The sequence below is a fragment of the Typha angustifolia genome, chromosome 8 (genome assembly GCF_048772165.1).
Source record: "Typha angustifolia cultivar Huaian chromosome 8, ASM4877216v1, whole genome shotgun sequence".
NCBI classification, from domain to species: Eukaryota; Viridiplantae; Streptophyta; class Magnoliopsida; order Poales; family Typhaceae; genus Typha; species Typha angustifolia.
In genome coordinates this window covers 14,587,522-14,602,521 of record NC_133246.1, presented here as the reverse complement: position 1 = coordinate 14,602,521, position 15,000 = coordinate 14,587,522, and the positions used below count along the sequence as shown (strand labels likewise).

Sequence of the window (15,000 nt, the reverse complement as noted above, 5' to 3'; positions counted from 1 at the left end):
GCTACAATCATATCACTCGCAGTTGTGGGATTAAATATATTTATATACATATAAAGAGATTATAAATGCTCGAATTTGATCCTTGATATTAATTTAATTTGGGTGGTTGTCCAACTTTGTATAGTCTACAGTAGCAATTGGGTCCATCTGATAGGTTATGGTTAAGTAGATCTAAGATGATAGATCTGCAATCATACTGGGTGATACTTATCAAATTTTTTCTGGACCTGTAGCTAGATAGACAGTTGACGTGAGTTCAATCCCCTCTCAATCTCCCTCATCTTAATCGTTCATCAATTTCCTCGCTACTACTACACTGACGTGGCAACTATTACTGCAGGTCGAAAATAGTTGGTGGTTGTTGCCCGTCCTCCCGACTTAGGATAAGACTTTCAAATACTCTCGATTACGATGGTTTCTAGAAAGGTTTTCAAAGGCGTGCATCGACTATCTTTTACTTGATGGGGGTGGGGGGGATGAACGAAGATTATTATTATCCCTGGCAATGGCAGTCGATAACTTCGTGGATCGGAGTTTGAATTGTAAGGGTGTGAAGAATAATTATTTGTACAATTTAGAGATAGCGTGAATCATGTAATTTTTTCGAGAATAATATACGCCTGTTAGTACTAGTCGATCGTCTAAACTTCCTACTACAAAATATAAATAAAAATAAAGGACAAGGGTAAGTAATGGTACTAACCACTAAGTAGCAGCAGAGCAGAGGGAGAGAGAGAGAGAGAGAGAGCAATAATAGAGATGCAATTATTGTAGCATGTGAAATGGGAAAGCCATGAACTGGAGAATGACCAGGTCCAAAATATACCAAAATGTAGTTCCTTTCATAGCAATCGCATGCAGCAAGCTACCACTACTACTACTACTACTACTACTACTATGCCATTCAATTAATGGCGTTTGTTGGAGCAATTCCAGCTTACTGGCTAACTTAATCAATTGATCCTTATCTTCTTATTCATCTACTCCTCGATCAATTCGTTCACTTATCTCTCTCCAAAATGAACCTATCACCCAATCAATCAATCAATCAATCTACTTCCTCGGTCTATCTCCATACCTACTCCCATATATTGCCTGGTAACTTATGTTCAGAAACCTCCAAAGAGGTTAGCGGGTTCAAGGTTTGAAAACGACCTCCTTTGAAATCGTTGACAAAGTTGAAGACCGTATATATATACATTTTCCCTAGATCTACAGAGTACAGATTTATATATTTTCAGAATATATATAATATAGATATAAATCGAAGAGGCACATGCATGGTGGAGCTAAGTGGATTGAATATGGGTGGGTTTAATATGGAAGTCCATCACTTTGGCCAGGTAAGCGCCAACTCCGAGTCCCTCGTTGACACAACGTGTATCCACGTCACGTGACCCTCTCTACTTCCACGGTTCTACCCACCCAGGCCTCCTCTATAAATGCCCAGCACCCTCTCCATCTCCAAACCACTCCATCTTCCAACTCTTCTCTAGCTAGCTAGCTGCGAAGCCATTGCTTCCTCCTCTCCTCTACCATCTACTCATTTGTTTTATCTCGTGGGTCTGAAGAAATAAGCCTCCATTTGTTAGATTTTGCTACTAGAAAAGAGATAGTGTGTCTGTGTGTGTATATATAGGATAAGATGATTTTGGAGAGCAAGAAGAATGGAGCGTTGCCTCTCGTTTCTTTGAACCACATATCGAGGCTGTGCAGATCTCTAGAAAAGTCTCTTAATTTCTACCAGAATGTACTCGGTTTCTATCAAATTAAGAGGCCACAATCATTCAACTTCAATGGTGCATGGTAAGCTAGCTAACCAGCTACGAAAGAGTTGATCATTCTTTTGTGCTTAATTATTCTCTCTTCATAATTCTTTGGTCTTATTCTTCTTCTTCTTTCTCATTTAATGAATGAAGGTTGTTCAATTATGGCATTGGCATTCATTTATTGCAAGCTGAAGATCCTGACAGCATGCCCAAGATAACAGAGATCAATCCCAAGGATAACCATATATCTTTTCAGGTAAATATGTATATATATATATATATATATGCCATTAATTTGGAGATCTAGCTCTCCTCTCTAGGTTTTATATGCTCCAATATAGGTTTTTTTTGTTAAAAAAAAAAGCCAAAGAAACTTCATGACATCTGTTGTATTATGCACATTAAATTCCAATTTTTGTCCTGCTCTATATACGATATAAGCACTTTAATTTGAGATGTAGATCTCCATTTTTCTAGCCTGATGTTTGACTTTAATTATATATAAATATATACTTTGAACTTATATATGCACGTCGTTCTAGTAGAGATCGATTAACATGACTTTATTCGTAATCCACGAGATAGGCGTAAAACATGCTCCTGCACACTTCCCACTACTCATTTAAAAATTAAGCCTACTCTAATAAAAACAAGATAAGAGTAGGATTCGTACATTTTTACTAGTTACTCCAGTTTGATAAATATCTACTGAACTTCATGCACACATAGTTAAAGATTGCATTCTTATATATTTATATATCCAGTGTGACAGTGTGATATCCGTGGAGAAGAAACTGAAGGAGATGAGCGTACCCTATGTCCATAGGCGAGTCGAGGAGGAGGGAATTTTCGTTGATCAGCTGTTTATCCATGACCCCGATGGCTTCATGATCGAGATATGCAACTGCGAGAATATTCCGGTGATCCCTCTCGAGCCGATTAGGGTTTGCAAGAGGGTAACCCTCATATGAGGGGAGATGATATTTATATATAAGTCAAATAGATGAATTATTTATGCATGAGATGATTAATTAGTGCTATTGAGGGTGTGAAAAACGTTATAAAAGTTGGGTCTCTGCATGTTGTTATTAAAAAATTTATGTTCATGTTCTGGAGTAGTGTATGTAGTGATGTACTATTGCTTTGATTCGAAGAGTAAATTTATGTTCGTTTAGTACTACTGTCTTCTTCTTTCTTTCATTTCTTTCCACTTTCCACGTTCCACTGAATGAATGATAAGTGAGATAGAATAAGCGATGATGTCCTTTGGGAGCAAGTACTAAGTAGTTTCGTGCAACTGGGGCTGCAGAGTATCCGCTGCCCTCCAATTTTAGCTGCAGTGTCGCATTCAACGGTCACTTGCAAATTGCAACACTCCATAGAAGAATGGAAGAATGAATGGAAGAATGAATGGTGAATGGTGATTCTGAGGAACAAAACTTGTTCAATTTAGCTTCATCTAACCAACCTTATCCGACCCGTAACTGGGCTAACCATATTGCACCATTGAAAATAATAATAATAAACTATACAATTCGCTCATTACTCTATTATGAACATGGCGACCTATATATCCTTGGGAGAGGTAAAATTCTAATGTTTCAGACTGTTTCGAGGGGTAGATGCACTCTATTACTGAGTAAAACGTCTATATATATATATTCTTTTATAGAAGCCCCTAGTTAAATCGCTACCTTAAATTCAAACAGATTTTACAAGCTTGATACGTAGATGAACAGAGATCTTAGCATCTTATTTTTATAATACAGAAAAAATATATAGCAGCTTTGGCAAGGCAATAAATGTTAGCCTATAACTTGGAATCACGCCATTGTTGAACTTCTTCAACGGTCCTCTTTGCCGACACACTGTTCCACATGTCTATCACGGAGAACGGTGTTCTCCGTATTGTCTATACAATCGCATCAATTTTCATGGACCATTTGCTTTTTTTATCGTATAATAAGTTCAGCATGTGCTATGAGTTCAACTTTCAACTCCAAGTAATATTATAGAAAAATTATTAGGTGATTTGACTCAATAGTTTAATTCAATTAATGGTTCAATAGTGTGAATAGTTTGAAGGAGCAATTCAGCAGCCCAACGGCTTAGAGCAGATTTCGACGATGTTTAGTTCGAAGCAATTATTTGACGACACGTATGACTTAAAGCCTAAACTAGACAACTCATTATATTGGCTAAAAGTTTAATAAAATTAAATATTTTTATATCTAAAAATAATTGATTCTTTGTTCGATCTATATCTTACTTTTTGAGTTCACGAATGATAAAAAATTGAGTCCGGCATAGGCCTATAACTAGTGGATAACTTATGCCAATGCCGAGTCCAACTCCCGGAAGGACCTCTGCAATTACATTTCACCTTCTTAGGCTTGGATAACTTTAAACAACTCCTTCACAAGCCAAAATTTCATCTACTGGCAACTCCTGGAGCATGCCAAAATTTTATTTGCATGCTTTGTATCCACATTCTGTAAAAAGATGTCCACGGAAACTTGCTGACGACCAGTCCGCATTTATGACGAGCCCTGATAAATGCATCGTCAGGTTGGCCAGTGAATTCCAGGTTAGCAGATGGCCCCGCCGAACAAGAACATAAAATTATAACCCAATATATACAAAGCCACATAAAACAAAAAACTTGTTGCCTATGCATATAAGAAGCTAATTAATGTCTTTTAATCAGAGTAAGTCTGTTCGTTAGCCCAGTACAGCACCTCCCGAGTCTTTCAACTCGGTACTATACTCGCAGCTATGCATTCAAGTATGCCTGCGGTGAGCAGGAGCACCTGAGGTGTCAACACTCAGAATACATAGGAGCTCACGGGGGATAGATTTGGGATCACCCTCAAGATGAGACTATTCATTGGAGATCCAACTGGAGTGCAAGGTAAATGATACATGGAGGGTCTCAGAAATGAGTTCTAATGGTGTAGAAGAGATGCTCGATAGTCTAATCCACACGTTAGGTAAAAAAATAACGTATACTATGGAGAACGGCATTGGTGGGAGCTTTTCCCCCACAAGACTTTCCACAAGAAGATTTTAGCCCTAGGATTGATTTTAACTTTCCACAGAATTTCCAAGCTTGGTCTACTACGGACTGGACTTTGGATCTGAGATATCGATAAATAGCTTTGGCACTAGCCTGACTATTAAGTTCAGGGCACCGAGCACATCTATCCTCCAACGCCCCAGTATGAGTTCTCAATATCAGGTTACGAAAATGGGGCCCAAAAGCCTCCCTAATTAATTGGGAGTTCCACTCACCATCCTCAAGTAAGTCAGACACACAGAATCCCTTGTGTGCTGAGGTTCAATCGTATTCAGATAGTTTTTTTTTTCTTTCTAACAAGAATTTCTGAGATTGACAAGGAAATATACGAACAATACAACAAACCAATGGTCTTATCCACAAAACAAATAATTATGAGTTCTTTTAATAGATAGGGGAATAACACAGTGTTTGAATTAAAGGAAAGTAAATATAAATAACTAAAACATTTTTGCTGTCTTACTCTGTTGAACAAGATCGTTTGTACCTGGTCCCAATTTGAGTCCTCTGGTAATTACAAGAGGGCATGGAGAGACAAATTTTCCTCTTAAAGATGACTGAGAAGATCAACAATTCACACCACATTGTCCCATTGCCACAGCCTTTTGGGTTGAAGAGGTGAAAGGGTCAATACGCACCCAAAGCAATGAGAAGATGGACGCCAGGAGGATGGACCAAACAATAACAATTGTCGGAGTTCGGTTCTGCCTGCCCAAGAGACCTTTGAGAAAAGGGTAGAGATGAACAATGACCCATATGGCAAAGAATAGCTTCCCAAAGAGAGGACCCCACGATTGGTAGCCACTGTTGATGGCGTATGACACGCCTGCAACTATACCGACCAGGTTCACAATTAACAGAGTAGTTGGTGCAATGAGGAGACTTGTCCACTTGAAGACATATAATTCAGCAAATTCTCCATCTTCATCAGATGCTTTTGACGTGACAGTGAAGTTGGTATCTATTCCTGCTAGCACCTTTAACAACCCTTGAAACACAGCAAAGAGATGTGCCGATGTGCCACCAATCACCCAAAACTGCTCGTTCCTCCACCAGTCCTCAATTCCTACACCACTCCATCTGAGCTCCAAAATTCCAGTGGCAAAGATTGAGATGAAGAGCAGAATGAACCACATTCCTGCATAATTGCTTATCTGCGTAATTGGAATAGGATTAGAAACTAAGCGAATCACTTACATAAATATCAAAAAAATCCAGAGAAGTATATTACTTACAAGCATTAACAAGGTGACCTTGGAAGAAAACTTAATGCTAATAAATACTAGACATGTGAAAAAAAAAGTATGACAGCGCTAAAGGATGCTAGTATCTGGAAATAGTACTAACCTCTGGAATAATGAATTTTCCTGTGAGAAGGCAGATAGCTGGCAATACACAATAGGCAATCAACGGGATAGAAGTAATTGGATAAACTATAGTATTGATGTATGCAAGCCTCTCCAGAAGTTTCAACCTCCCACTGTAGCCATACCAAATAGGACAATGTCTACTAAGCAAAATTTCAACTGATCCCAAGGCCCATCGCAACACTTGGTTAAGACGATCAGAAAGATTGATTGGGGCAGAACCCTTGAATGCAGGGCGAGGAGGCATGCAGTAAATTGATATCCACCCCCGTGCATGCATTTTAAAACCAGTAAGGATATCCTCAGTAACGGAACCATAAATCCAGCCAATCTGGAAACAGGCAGAAAATCTAAATCATCAATTCAGTCAGAGAATCTAACAAGGGAATAAAATATTGGTTGCACGCTTTTCTAACTGACCTCCTTTCCCCATTCGGTCTTGTCCTCATACCCGCAGCTAATAACGTGGATGGCTTCCTTCAGTAAAGAAGCTGGATTTGTTGATGGTGGTATTCCTCCTTGCTCCATGAAGGTAGATGCAATAAAGATTGGAGACTGACCAAAGCGCTTCTCCAAACTCTTTTGAGACATAAGCAAAGACCTCTCATCATCGTAACCTGCAGACAATTGCATAGTCAGATGTTTAATTCCCTGAAGAACAATTAAAGCAGAGTACAAGAATAAAAGCCAACCTTCAATTCCTTCGTCCATATCTTCCATATTAAAGATCGGAATGGTGGATTCAGTTCTCTTAACAGCTCGCTTTCTGTCAATATAACTCTTGTTTCCACCCCTTCCCTTCTTTCTTGAACCACAACAGCTCTTGAAAATAATGTTCGGTTCCAAATCAGCCTCGGTCAATAAAGGATCATAACCATATAATGCTTGCCGGTTAAAGCAGCATCCTGTTCCCACATAAACAGGACCCTGAATTCCATCTAGACCTTTCAAGTTAATCTGCAAGGCATCAACCATTAGAATAATATAATGAGAATGATTATAAAGTATGTACAAATTATCAAATTCGTACATCAAAGAAGACGATGTTGCGATTGGCATATCGATCGTGCAGATCAATGCCATCAAATCGTTGAGGAAACTGAACATAACATGTCTTCTTTCCAAGTGCTGGATCCATCATGAAACACATTGCTTCCTTAAGAGCTTTGCTATTATTGAAATAATGATCACAATCCACATTTAGAAGGTAGGCACCATTTGTCAGGACAGCAGATACCCTAATCTGACCAACATAAGAGAAAATTATACAATTATAAATTTAAAATTTCAAAGCCAGTTAACTATTAATATATTGATGCTGGATACGATGAGTAGTCTACAAGAAAATGATAGCAAAAGATACAAACCAGAGCATTCATTGCACCGGCTTTTTTGTGATGTTGAAAGCCTGGTCTCTTCTCACGAGAAACATAAACAAGTCGAGGTAGCTCATTACCATCTGTATCAAGTCCACCACTGTGCCCTAAGAACACCTGAATTTCATGCAACGAAATATTAAGAAGTATAAAACAAATAAGATAAATGTGGCAGTACAGTGTCATGGAAAATTGTTGGCACCTGGATCATGCCAGGGTGATCCCTTGGGTTATTTCCAGGCCAAGGAGTACCATCCTGCATGGTCCAACCTTCCTCTGGAGTTTTCTGTGCCTTGGCGACAAGAGCATTAATTCTTACTTTGAATTCTTCATACTCCCTCTGAAATCAAACATCTTAAAACTCAATACAGTTTGTCCTTACAAAGTTATACAAATACCAGTCTAACTAATTATTTCCAGTTACCTTCATTGCTCGGCGTTCTTTCACAAATGAAGGTTGAATTTTGTCCTTCAAGTAATCTATCTTTTGAGCAAAATAAAATTCTGGAGCTCTCGGTTCGATATTGTGTTTCTTGCAGAAAGGAACCCATTTCCTAGCAAACTCTGAGGTTTCTGATAGGGCTTCAAAAGTCAACATCGCTGATCCATCATCAGAAACATAACATGAAACCTTGTCGACCGGGTAGTCCACAGCAAGAATAGATAAGACTGTGTTGGCCGTTACAAGAGGAGGTTCTTTGAGTGGATCCACTGTACTGACAAAAATATCAATTGGAGCTAATTGTGATGGCTCTCCATCCCTGTCAAATCTGTCATGGGCATTGAACATGTCATGACAATAATGACATTAGTTCTTTTAATTTTCTTTTTAGAAGGCATGTCATGACAATATAAGCACCAAGAATCTAGGTCGTTAAAAAGCAGCACACTAGGATGGAGAAGAGGACATGAAAGCAAGAATTGAAACAAACCTCAATGATAGCCTGTCAAGGAATGTTTCACGGTTGATGGGATACCATTTTGGAAACTGATCCAAAAGCCAAGACAATGCAAACCAAATCTCACATATTACAGATGTCAACCACAATCCATAAGCATCATGCACTGGATGAGTTACACGATACTGGAAGAAGAAACACAAGATGATAAGCCGTAGTATGATAACCACTCGGTAAAGGTTAAGTTGGTTAGAGGGAATAGGAACAATGCGGCTTAGAGGTTGACGAGAATCATCAGCCCTGCAAAAAGAGATGATAGTATTAGCTGCAAAGTGCACTATTTCTTTGCAACAAGCATATGCTCTGAGCACCTGCTTATGCAGACAGTTGTGCTGACAGGAAAAGAAAGAAAGAGAAATAACCATCTAGCAAATACTGACTTCCAAGAACACTTATGCTTTGTTTAGATTGCATCTAAAACTATTCTATGGTAAGGACTCATGAAAATAAGAACTGGAACAGAACCACTATGAAGAGCTAGGAAAAAGATATGGTCTTTCATACATTTGCAGATCTTCACCATTTGAGCCTGTTCCTTCCATATCTCCTTTCCCATCCGGGTACTTATTGGTCATTTGTGTCGTACTTTTCTCCTGTTTGAGCTTCCAACCTTCAACTCTTTCCTTCCAATCAACACTGTTAAGCCCATAAGAGTTCAGATCCCTCGAAGGGTCTACAATTCTCACAGGAACTGCAATTATGTCATCAGAGAAATTAACAGATATATTTGAGAAGCAAATAATTTTGTGCCAGAATGCATAAAGAAAACTTTGCCAGGAAAGACTAATAGAAATGCACCTGGCATGTTAGGATCCACATGGCCTGATGAGGGACTTCGAATAGAGTGGCGATCTGGTGTAGCATCAGGTAATTCCCCAGAAATCTGAAATTTTGAATTTATGTGTAAAAGAATAATCTATTCTATGAAACAAAACTGCATCTATATATGTACAGAAATCAACTATATTACTGCATAAGAGAGGATTGTCATCATGAGGGGCAGGAGGGGAAGGGAGGAGTGCGAAAGGATGCAAAACCTCAAGAACTAAAGGCTCATGATGAGAAGGATCCAATGAAGGTGTGCCAACATAACTCTGAAATAATCAAGTTTCTCAATTTATACCTGCTGTCCACTGGTCAGACGGGGAATACGGTGATGCGCCTCATGTCTAGAAGATGAAGATAATTCAACATCTTCATCCTGCCCGTGCAGCTGCCATTGTTGCACACTCTTTCCACTTGCTTGGTTATAGTTGAACTCATCATCCAGATCATCCACATCATCCTCCTCATCATCTCCCTCAACTCGAGGACTACCTGTTTATCATTGTTCAGAATTAGAAAGTATGAACAATGTTGAATCTTGTTCTTAAAAAAAATCCAGATTAAGAAGGTAAAAAATTGAGAAATTGTTGCTGACCTTTGTGTCTCTTGTACCTAGTCTTGCATTGAGGGCAGCATTGATTCCCATCCTTCCTCTCATACTCATAACAAGGCCGGCAAACTGGGAAAGCACACTCATTGCAAGCAACAAAAATGTCACCTGTAGCTGAAAGTCCAACAGTATCACCACATATCTGACATACTTGGTCCTTCAGGTTCTTCTGTGGCTTGATCTGCATTATCAGACGCAAAGCAATGAGTGAATCAAGTGAAAAAGAACTCTGTAGAATCAAAAATCCACAGAGAATGCAAGTAAAACATAATGGGACTTAAGAAATATGCAAAAGATTAGCTAACTGAATGCAAGTCAAAGAAGACCAGAGAGCTGGTCAAAGGAAAAGAAGTAAATGTGTGAATATGTAGGTAAGAACTTGATAGAATATGTTCTAAGAGAGTCAGAAAAGAGGCAATCAGACAGCTTACTGCAGCAGCTTCATTACTCGTAGAATATCAAATAAGATGAGGAACAGAATATAACAATGCTCATAAACATCTCGGCAAACTGAAGTTTGCAAGTTTGAAAGACATGATTTCAGAATGAATCACATGAATCCAACAGATCTGGGCAACAATGGTCTATATTTCAATTTTGCCAAAGAGCCCAGTATATGAGGTACAACAATTATACAAACAACATAAGAGATCAGCAGAATGATCATATATATGTATATAATACTCAGTGTGGGAAGTAGATCTTTATAACAGAACGAGAAAGTGTGCTTCAAATCCGCAAACACAGATAATTGATCAAATGCCCTAACATAAGAATGGATAATTAGATTGGATCTGTCAACTTCTCAAAAGTAATCAGAAAATTGGTCAAATGACTCCGAATCTGTCTTGAATAATCTTAGAAGGAGGACACTACCAACTCTGTGAGGAAATCAATGCAATTGCAATTACTTTTTGAATGCTACATTGACAGATCACAACTACACGAACCCTTGGACAAAATTAAAACATAAATTCGAGCATTCTAAGCCGCAGATTCATCACTTCTAACCCAATTACAGCTCCAAATATAACATTAAAGAAACCTAACTTTCTAATCGATCTCTAGCAAAAAGAGCAGATTTTTCCAGATCTAATCGAAATAGACTGCAATCCACCTCTTCTCACGAATCGCAACCAATACAACATAACACAAACAAAAGGAATTTTACTTCAAGAAAAAACCCGATTCCAAGTCAAATACCAAAAGTATCAAGTCCACCGACAGATCCACCCACCAGAACAAGCGACATAAACGTATGAATATCAACAAGATGAAATTTTGGCAAGAATCCAACAAGCTAAAGACTAACACTCACCCCTTGTTCTCCTTCGTGGCGAATCATCACGAACTCGTTCCTGTTGTGGGAACCGGCGACCATTCCCGCATTGGTAGCCATTCCTCCCTTAAACAACTCCACTTTCTCCCTCTCTCTCTTCAGGAGATCGAGAGAGAGAGAGGATAGAAGATATCAATTCAGCTCAGTCGAGATCGGAGACTAGAGCTTTGATGGCATACCCTCTCGCTCTCTATATATCTCATCGGTCTTAAGACTCTTTTAGTCTTTCTACTCCGTTCTTAGAACTCGATTAAATTTATTATTACCAACTAATTAATTATATTCTATGACCGGAAATGCCAGTAGCTACACTTTTCCCTTTTCTCCACAGACGCCATCCGATGGACACTTCATGGAATTATATCCGTCTGATTGGAGCGCATACTTCCTGACTTCACCTACCGTTGCGGCTGGGCGGTTGCTGTCACAAATCGACCACTGGGAATCACCGGTAATTGGTGGCGTGGGCAACGATAGGCGTTTCCAAGTAGTTGATTTAGAAAGGACCCCGCTGTTGGTGCAATTTACTAAATTACCCTAATACAGTGTCAACGCGCTAAACTATGGTCACCCTAGTAGTCGTGGTAAATAAGTATAAAATGCCATTTTAAAGATAAATACTTAGTAGTGAAGGCCTAAGTGTGTATCTAATTTTTGAGACTCTTAAGAGTGATAAAAAGATAGATCATGTCTCCCATTTAAAAAGCATCCCGTCCAAATCTCACCCAGCCACTTGTTGTCTTCATCAATATAAAAAGTTTTAAGGGAAGCTTGAGGAATTGGGATTTGGGCATTTCGGTAATTCGAGTTAGCAAGCTTGTTGATTTTGGTAAAGGGCATCGGAGAAATTAGTTTTAGATCAGCGGCCGGGACTTTTGATAATTTGGTGCGTTGTCAATTAGCCGTTGAGATTCTGCTATCGAGACCGTCGGTGTGTCTGCGAGAGAGATTATTTATAAAGCGATGGGTTGTTAGTCTGGTCCTTTTTCCAACTTCACGTCGAATAGGAAACCGGAGAGCATAATTAATGACAGACAAATATATAAACTACCACCTCGTAGTTTAGATTTATTATCATTTACACCTTGCACCGCCGTTTAATAAGTACTACAAGCACAAAGGCAGGATATAAACTAGAATAAACGTATATTACCGAGTGTTATTTATATTTTAAAAAAATTGAACGTTTTTAAAGGACCCAATAGTTGCAGTCCAATGGGCCTCTCTGTTGGCCCTGCAACAGCATTACAACCCAATTACACAGTGGCATTTAACTGGTTTGAGATTTGAGAGTGTGTTGAATAATACCGTTGACGTGTGGGATTTATTTACTGCATGGCAATAGTATAACAAGAAAAGAATGTAACACTCCACTAGATCGGTCGTATTCGTGGTAAAATGCCATGTCTATAGATTGAGCTACATTGAATTTGTCTTTCTCCACAGAAACACCGAACTCATGAGATCTAATATGATTCATGTGATGGATAGATATTTCTTTTTCTTTGCTATAATGCCAAGCTCGAAACAACCAAATATAGGACCACCTAGGCATTTCGTCTGCCCATATCGCCAAACCACTGCAAATCAAAATATGATGAATTATGAAGTACTTGCTCTTATAGACTTACATCGACCTACCAAATTAATCACAAGAGATTTATCATGTTACTGTCACTGCTTACTCTTTATGATCTTTTTATAATGCTGTCAGAGTATAATATAAAGACGGTAGATATTTAAAGAGAAATATTAATTAAGCCATATAGATAGTTATAACTTTACCATGTTGAAGAAGAATCCTAATGAATACATCTAAGGATAAAAAACGACAGCTTTACTGTGCTGTAGTAATAACCTTATTTTTGGTTGTATATCATCTATTAATGAAGTTATTCATTCACAACCTTTTCTTTACCATGTCGACCAATATGGACGGACATAAGATTCGACAATCCATTTCAAGGATGATACAGGAGGTGATAAGGCGACGTTTTTCCTAATACTCATAAGAAGAATAATTCAAGCCTACAGTATACGCAGAAAACGTAGATAAGATTTGACAAAAATAATTTCAAGCTATAAAAAGGAAAACACAATGCCACTCTGGCCAAGAGAGGAAATATAGATCTGCTTTTTAGCTTTGGACAGTACTTGTTAATCCATGCATATCCCAGGTCTTGATGAATTCTGTAGCATTCTCTCTTATTATCCTACTGCCCCTTCTCCACTGGCACTGCTACTTGTTCCTCTCCTGCTTACAGTAGTATTCTTCAGTATCTGCAAGATAACACACCATAAGCTTTTAATCGATCTAATTGGTATTGGGTGTTGGTGATATTAATTGATGCAACTCAATACCTTTAATAAATATGTTGCATTTAATTTATGTCTGTTGCTATCATGCATGCATTGCATTGCATCAAAGATATAATAGCAAACAACGAGGGGAATAAAGTATATGGCGAGCTTAATTAGAGTTACTACTTGTCTAAGCATCTGGTTCTCATTCTGCAACGCGGAGAGCTTCTCCTCCAGCTCCGAGTTGTTCCTCTCCAAATCCTTGGCTCTTGCCTCCAAATCAGTCAGATAAGCCTTCTTCCTCTCCCTTGCTTGCTGGGCCGACACTCTATTCCTCAACAACCTTATGGATTCATATAACAGTAATCCCCTCATAACATTAGGTTTGATGATTCCCAAAACCTTATGGAAATAAATTTCGTTTGCAATTCCAACCTTTTGAGTCGCTTGTTCTCTTTGTCCGCTGGGTTCCTTGCCCTCCTCCTCTGCCCAGTCTGGGCTTGGTCCGGTCCGGCTCCCGAACCGACCTCCCGCCCGGAAGATGACGGTCCGGCCAACTCGAGCCGGAATTCCGGTACCCTCCTTATATCGTCGTCACTCTCCATTCCTGAACCAATAAAAACCATGAAAGAAAGAAACGCTAATCCTCACTAGGGTAAAAAAAGAGAAGAAAAGATAGGAAACCTAATGAGCTACGGACTATAGAAAGAGATGAGAAAAACCCTAAGAAAAAAAAAAAGAAGGGAAAACAAAAGGAGAGGGAGAGTCCAAGCGGAAAGATCTCATCTTTCCGAGATCGGAACCCACGTAACGAATCGTAGAGATCAAAAGAAGAAAAATAGCATTAGAATTAATTAATCCGCGTAACTTGTACGAGAAGAAGAGATCTTTTGAATCGTGATCACCTTCTTTGACTTCCGTTTGAGGAGCCGAGCTCGACGATCTCTCGCTGCTGGAAGGAAGCGAGCTCGTTGCTTGTTCTTGCATTCTTCCCTGACCAAAGTTTAGAGGGACGAATCGAAGAAATTGGAGACTTTTTTTAATAGAATTGTTTCTAATATACCGAGTGGGGTTTGTACTCGGGGTTTAGAATCGCTATTCTGGCCGTCCGATTGGGAAAGATCGGACGGTCGTAAACCGCACGACGTGGACCAAGGAGGAGACACAAATAGTGGACGGAATCCAAAGGCGAAGGCGTGGGAGACGTGGAGAGTTATAAACCGTAGGATTAGCAGTTGATCAACGACTCTCTGTTTTGGCGTTCATGGTTGGGAAGGTATCTCGTACCTTCCCCATATGGATGTCGACGTAGGTGAGCTTTTACAAGTAGAACCAGGTAGTTTAAGTTATTTGCGGAATGACTCTTGATCAGAGTTCC

General features: G+C 39.1%; 3 protein-coding genes across 5 annotated transcripts; 1 reads left to right on the top strand and 2 right to left on the bottom strand.

The window, feature by feature from the left end:
* Window positions 1-1,462: 1,462 nt before the first annotated feature.
* LOC140765334 (glyoxylase I 4-like) lies at window positions 1,463-2,949 on the top strand. The gene is made up of 3 exons (XM_073104368.1): window positions 1,463-1,806; window positions 1,920-2,025; window positions 2,534-2,949. Exons 1-3 carry the CDS (start codon window positions 1,646-1,648, stop codon window positions 2,738-2,740), a joined length of 474 nt encoding a protein of 157 aa, XP_072960469.1. The 5' UTR covers window positions 1,463-1,645; the 3' UTR covers window positions 2,741-2,949.
* Window positions 2,950-5,198: 2,249 nt separating this feature from the next.
* On the bottom strand, window positions 5,199-11,546 carry LOC140764707 (probable cellulose synthase A catalytic subunit 1 [UDP-forming]). 2 transcript variants are annotated; one of them, XM_073103418.1, is made up of 14 exons: window positions 11,301-11,545; window positions 9,968-10,163; window positions 9,671-9,864; window positions 9,346-9,430; window positions 9,052-9,238; window positions 8,521-8,787; window positions 8,013-8,358; window positions 7,791-7,928; window positions 7,580-7,705; window positions 7,243-7,455; window positions 6,905-7,169; window positions 6,633-6,829; window positions 6,193-6,543; window positions 5,199-5,999 (listed from the first exon to the last, which is right to left on the bottom strand). In XM_073103418.1, the coding sequence occupies exons 1-14, from the start codon at window positions 11,379-11,381 to the stop codon at window positions 5,412-5,414; spliced, it is 3,234 nt and encodes a 1,077-aa protein (XP_072959519.1). In that variant the 5' UTR covers window positions 11,382-11,545; the 3' UTR covers window positions 5,199-5,411. The 2 variants fall into 2 exon arrangements, with proteins under 2 accessions (XP_072959519.1, XP_072959518.1); XM_073103417.1 differs by having other exon boundaries at window positions 6,633-7,169; window positions 11,301-11,546.
* Window positions 11,547-13,169: 1,623 nt separating this feature from the next.
* On the bottom strand, window positions 13,170-14,658 carry LOC140765320 (transcription factor HY5-like). Of its 2 annotated transcripts, none has more exons than XM_073104346.1 (4): window positions 14,528-14,658; window positions 14,058-14,229; window positions 13,683-13,965; window positions 13,170-13,601 (listed from the first exon to the last, which is right to left on the bottom strand). In XM_073104346.1, exons 1-4 carry the CDS (start codon window positions 14,607-14,609, stop codon window positions 13,530-13,532), a joined length of 609 nt encoding a protein of 202 aa, XP_072960447.1. In that variant the 5' UTR covers window positions 14,610-14,658; the 3' UTR covers window positions 13,170-13,529. The 2 variants fall into 2 exon arrangements, with proteins under 2 accessions (XP_072960447.1, XP_072960448.1); XM_073104347.1 differs by having other exon boundaries at window positions 13,809-13,965.
* Between the last annotated feature and the right edge of the window lie 342 nt (window positions 14,659-15,000).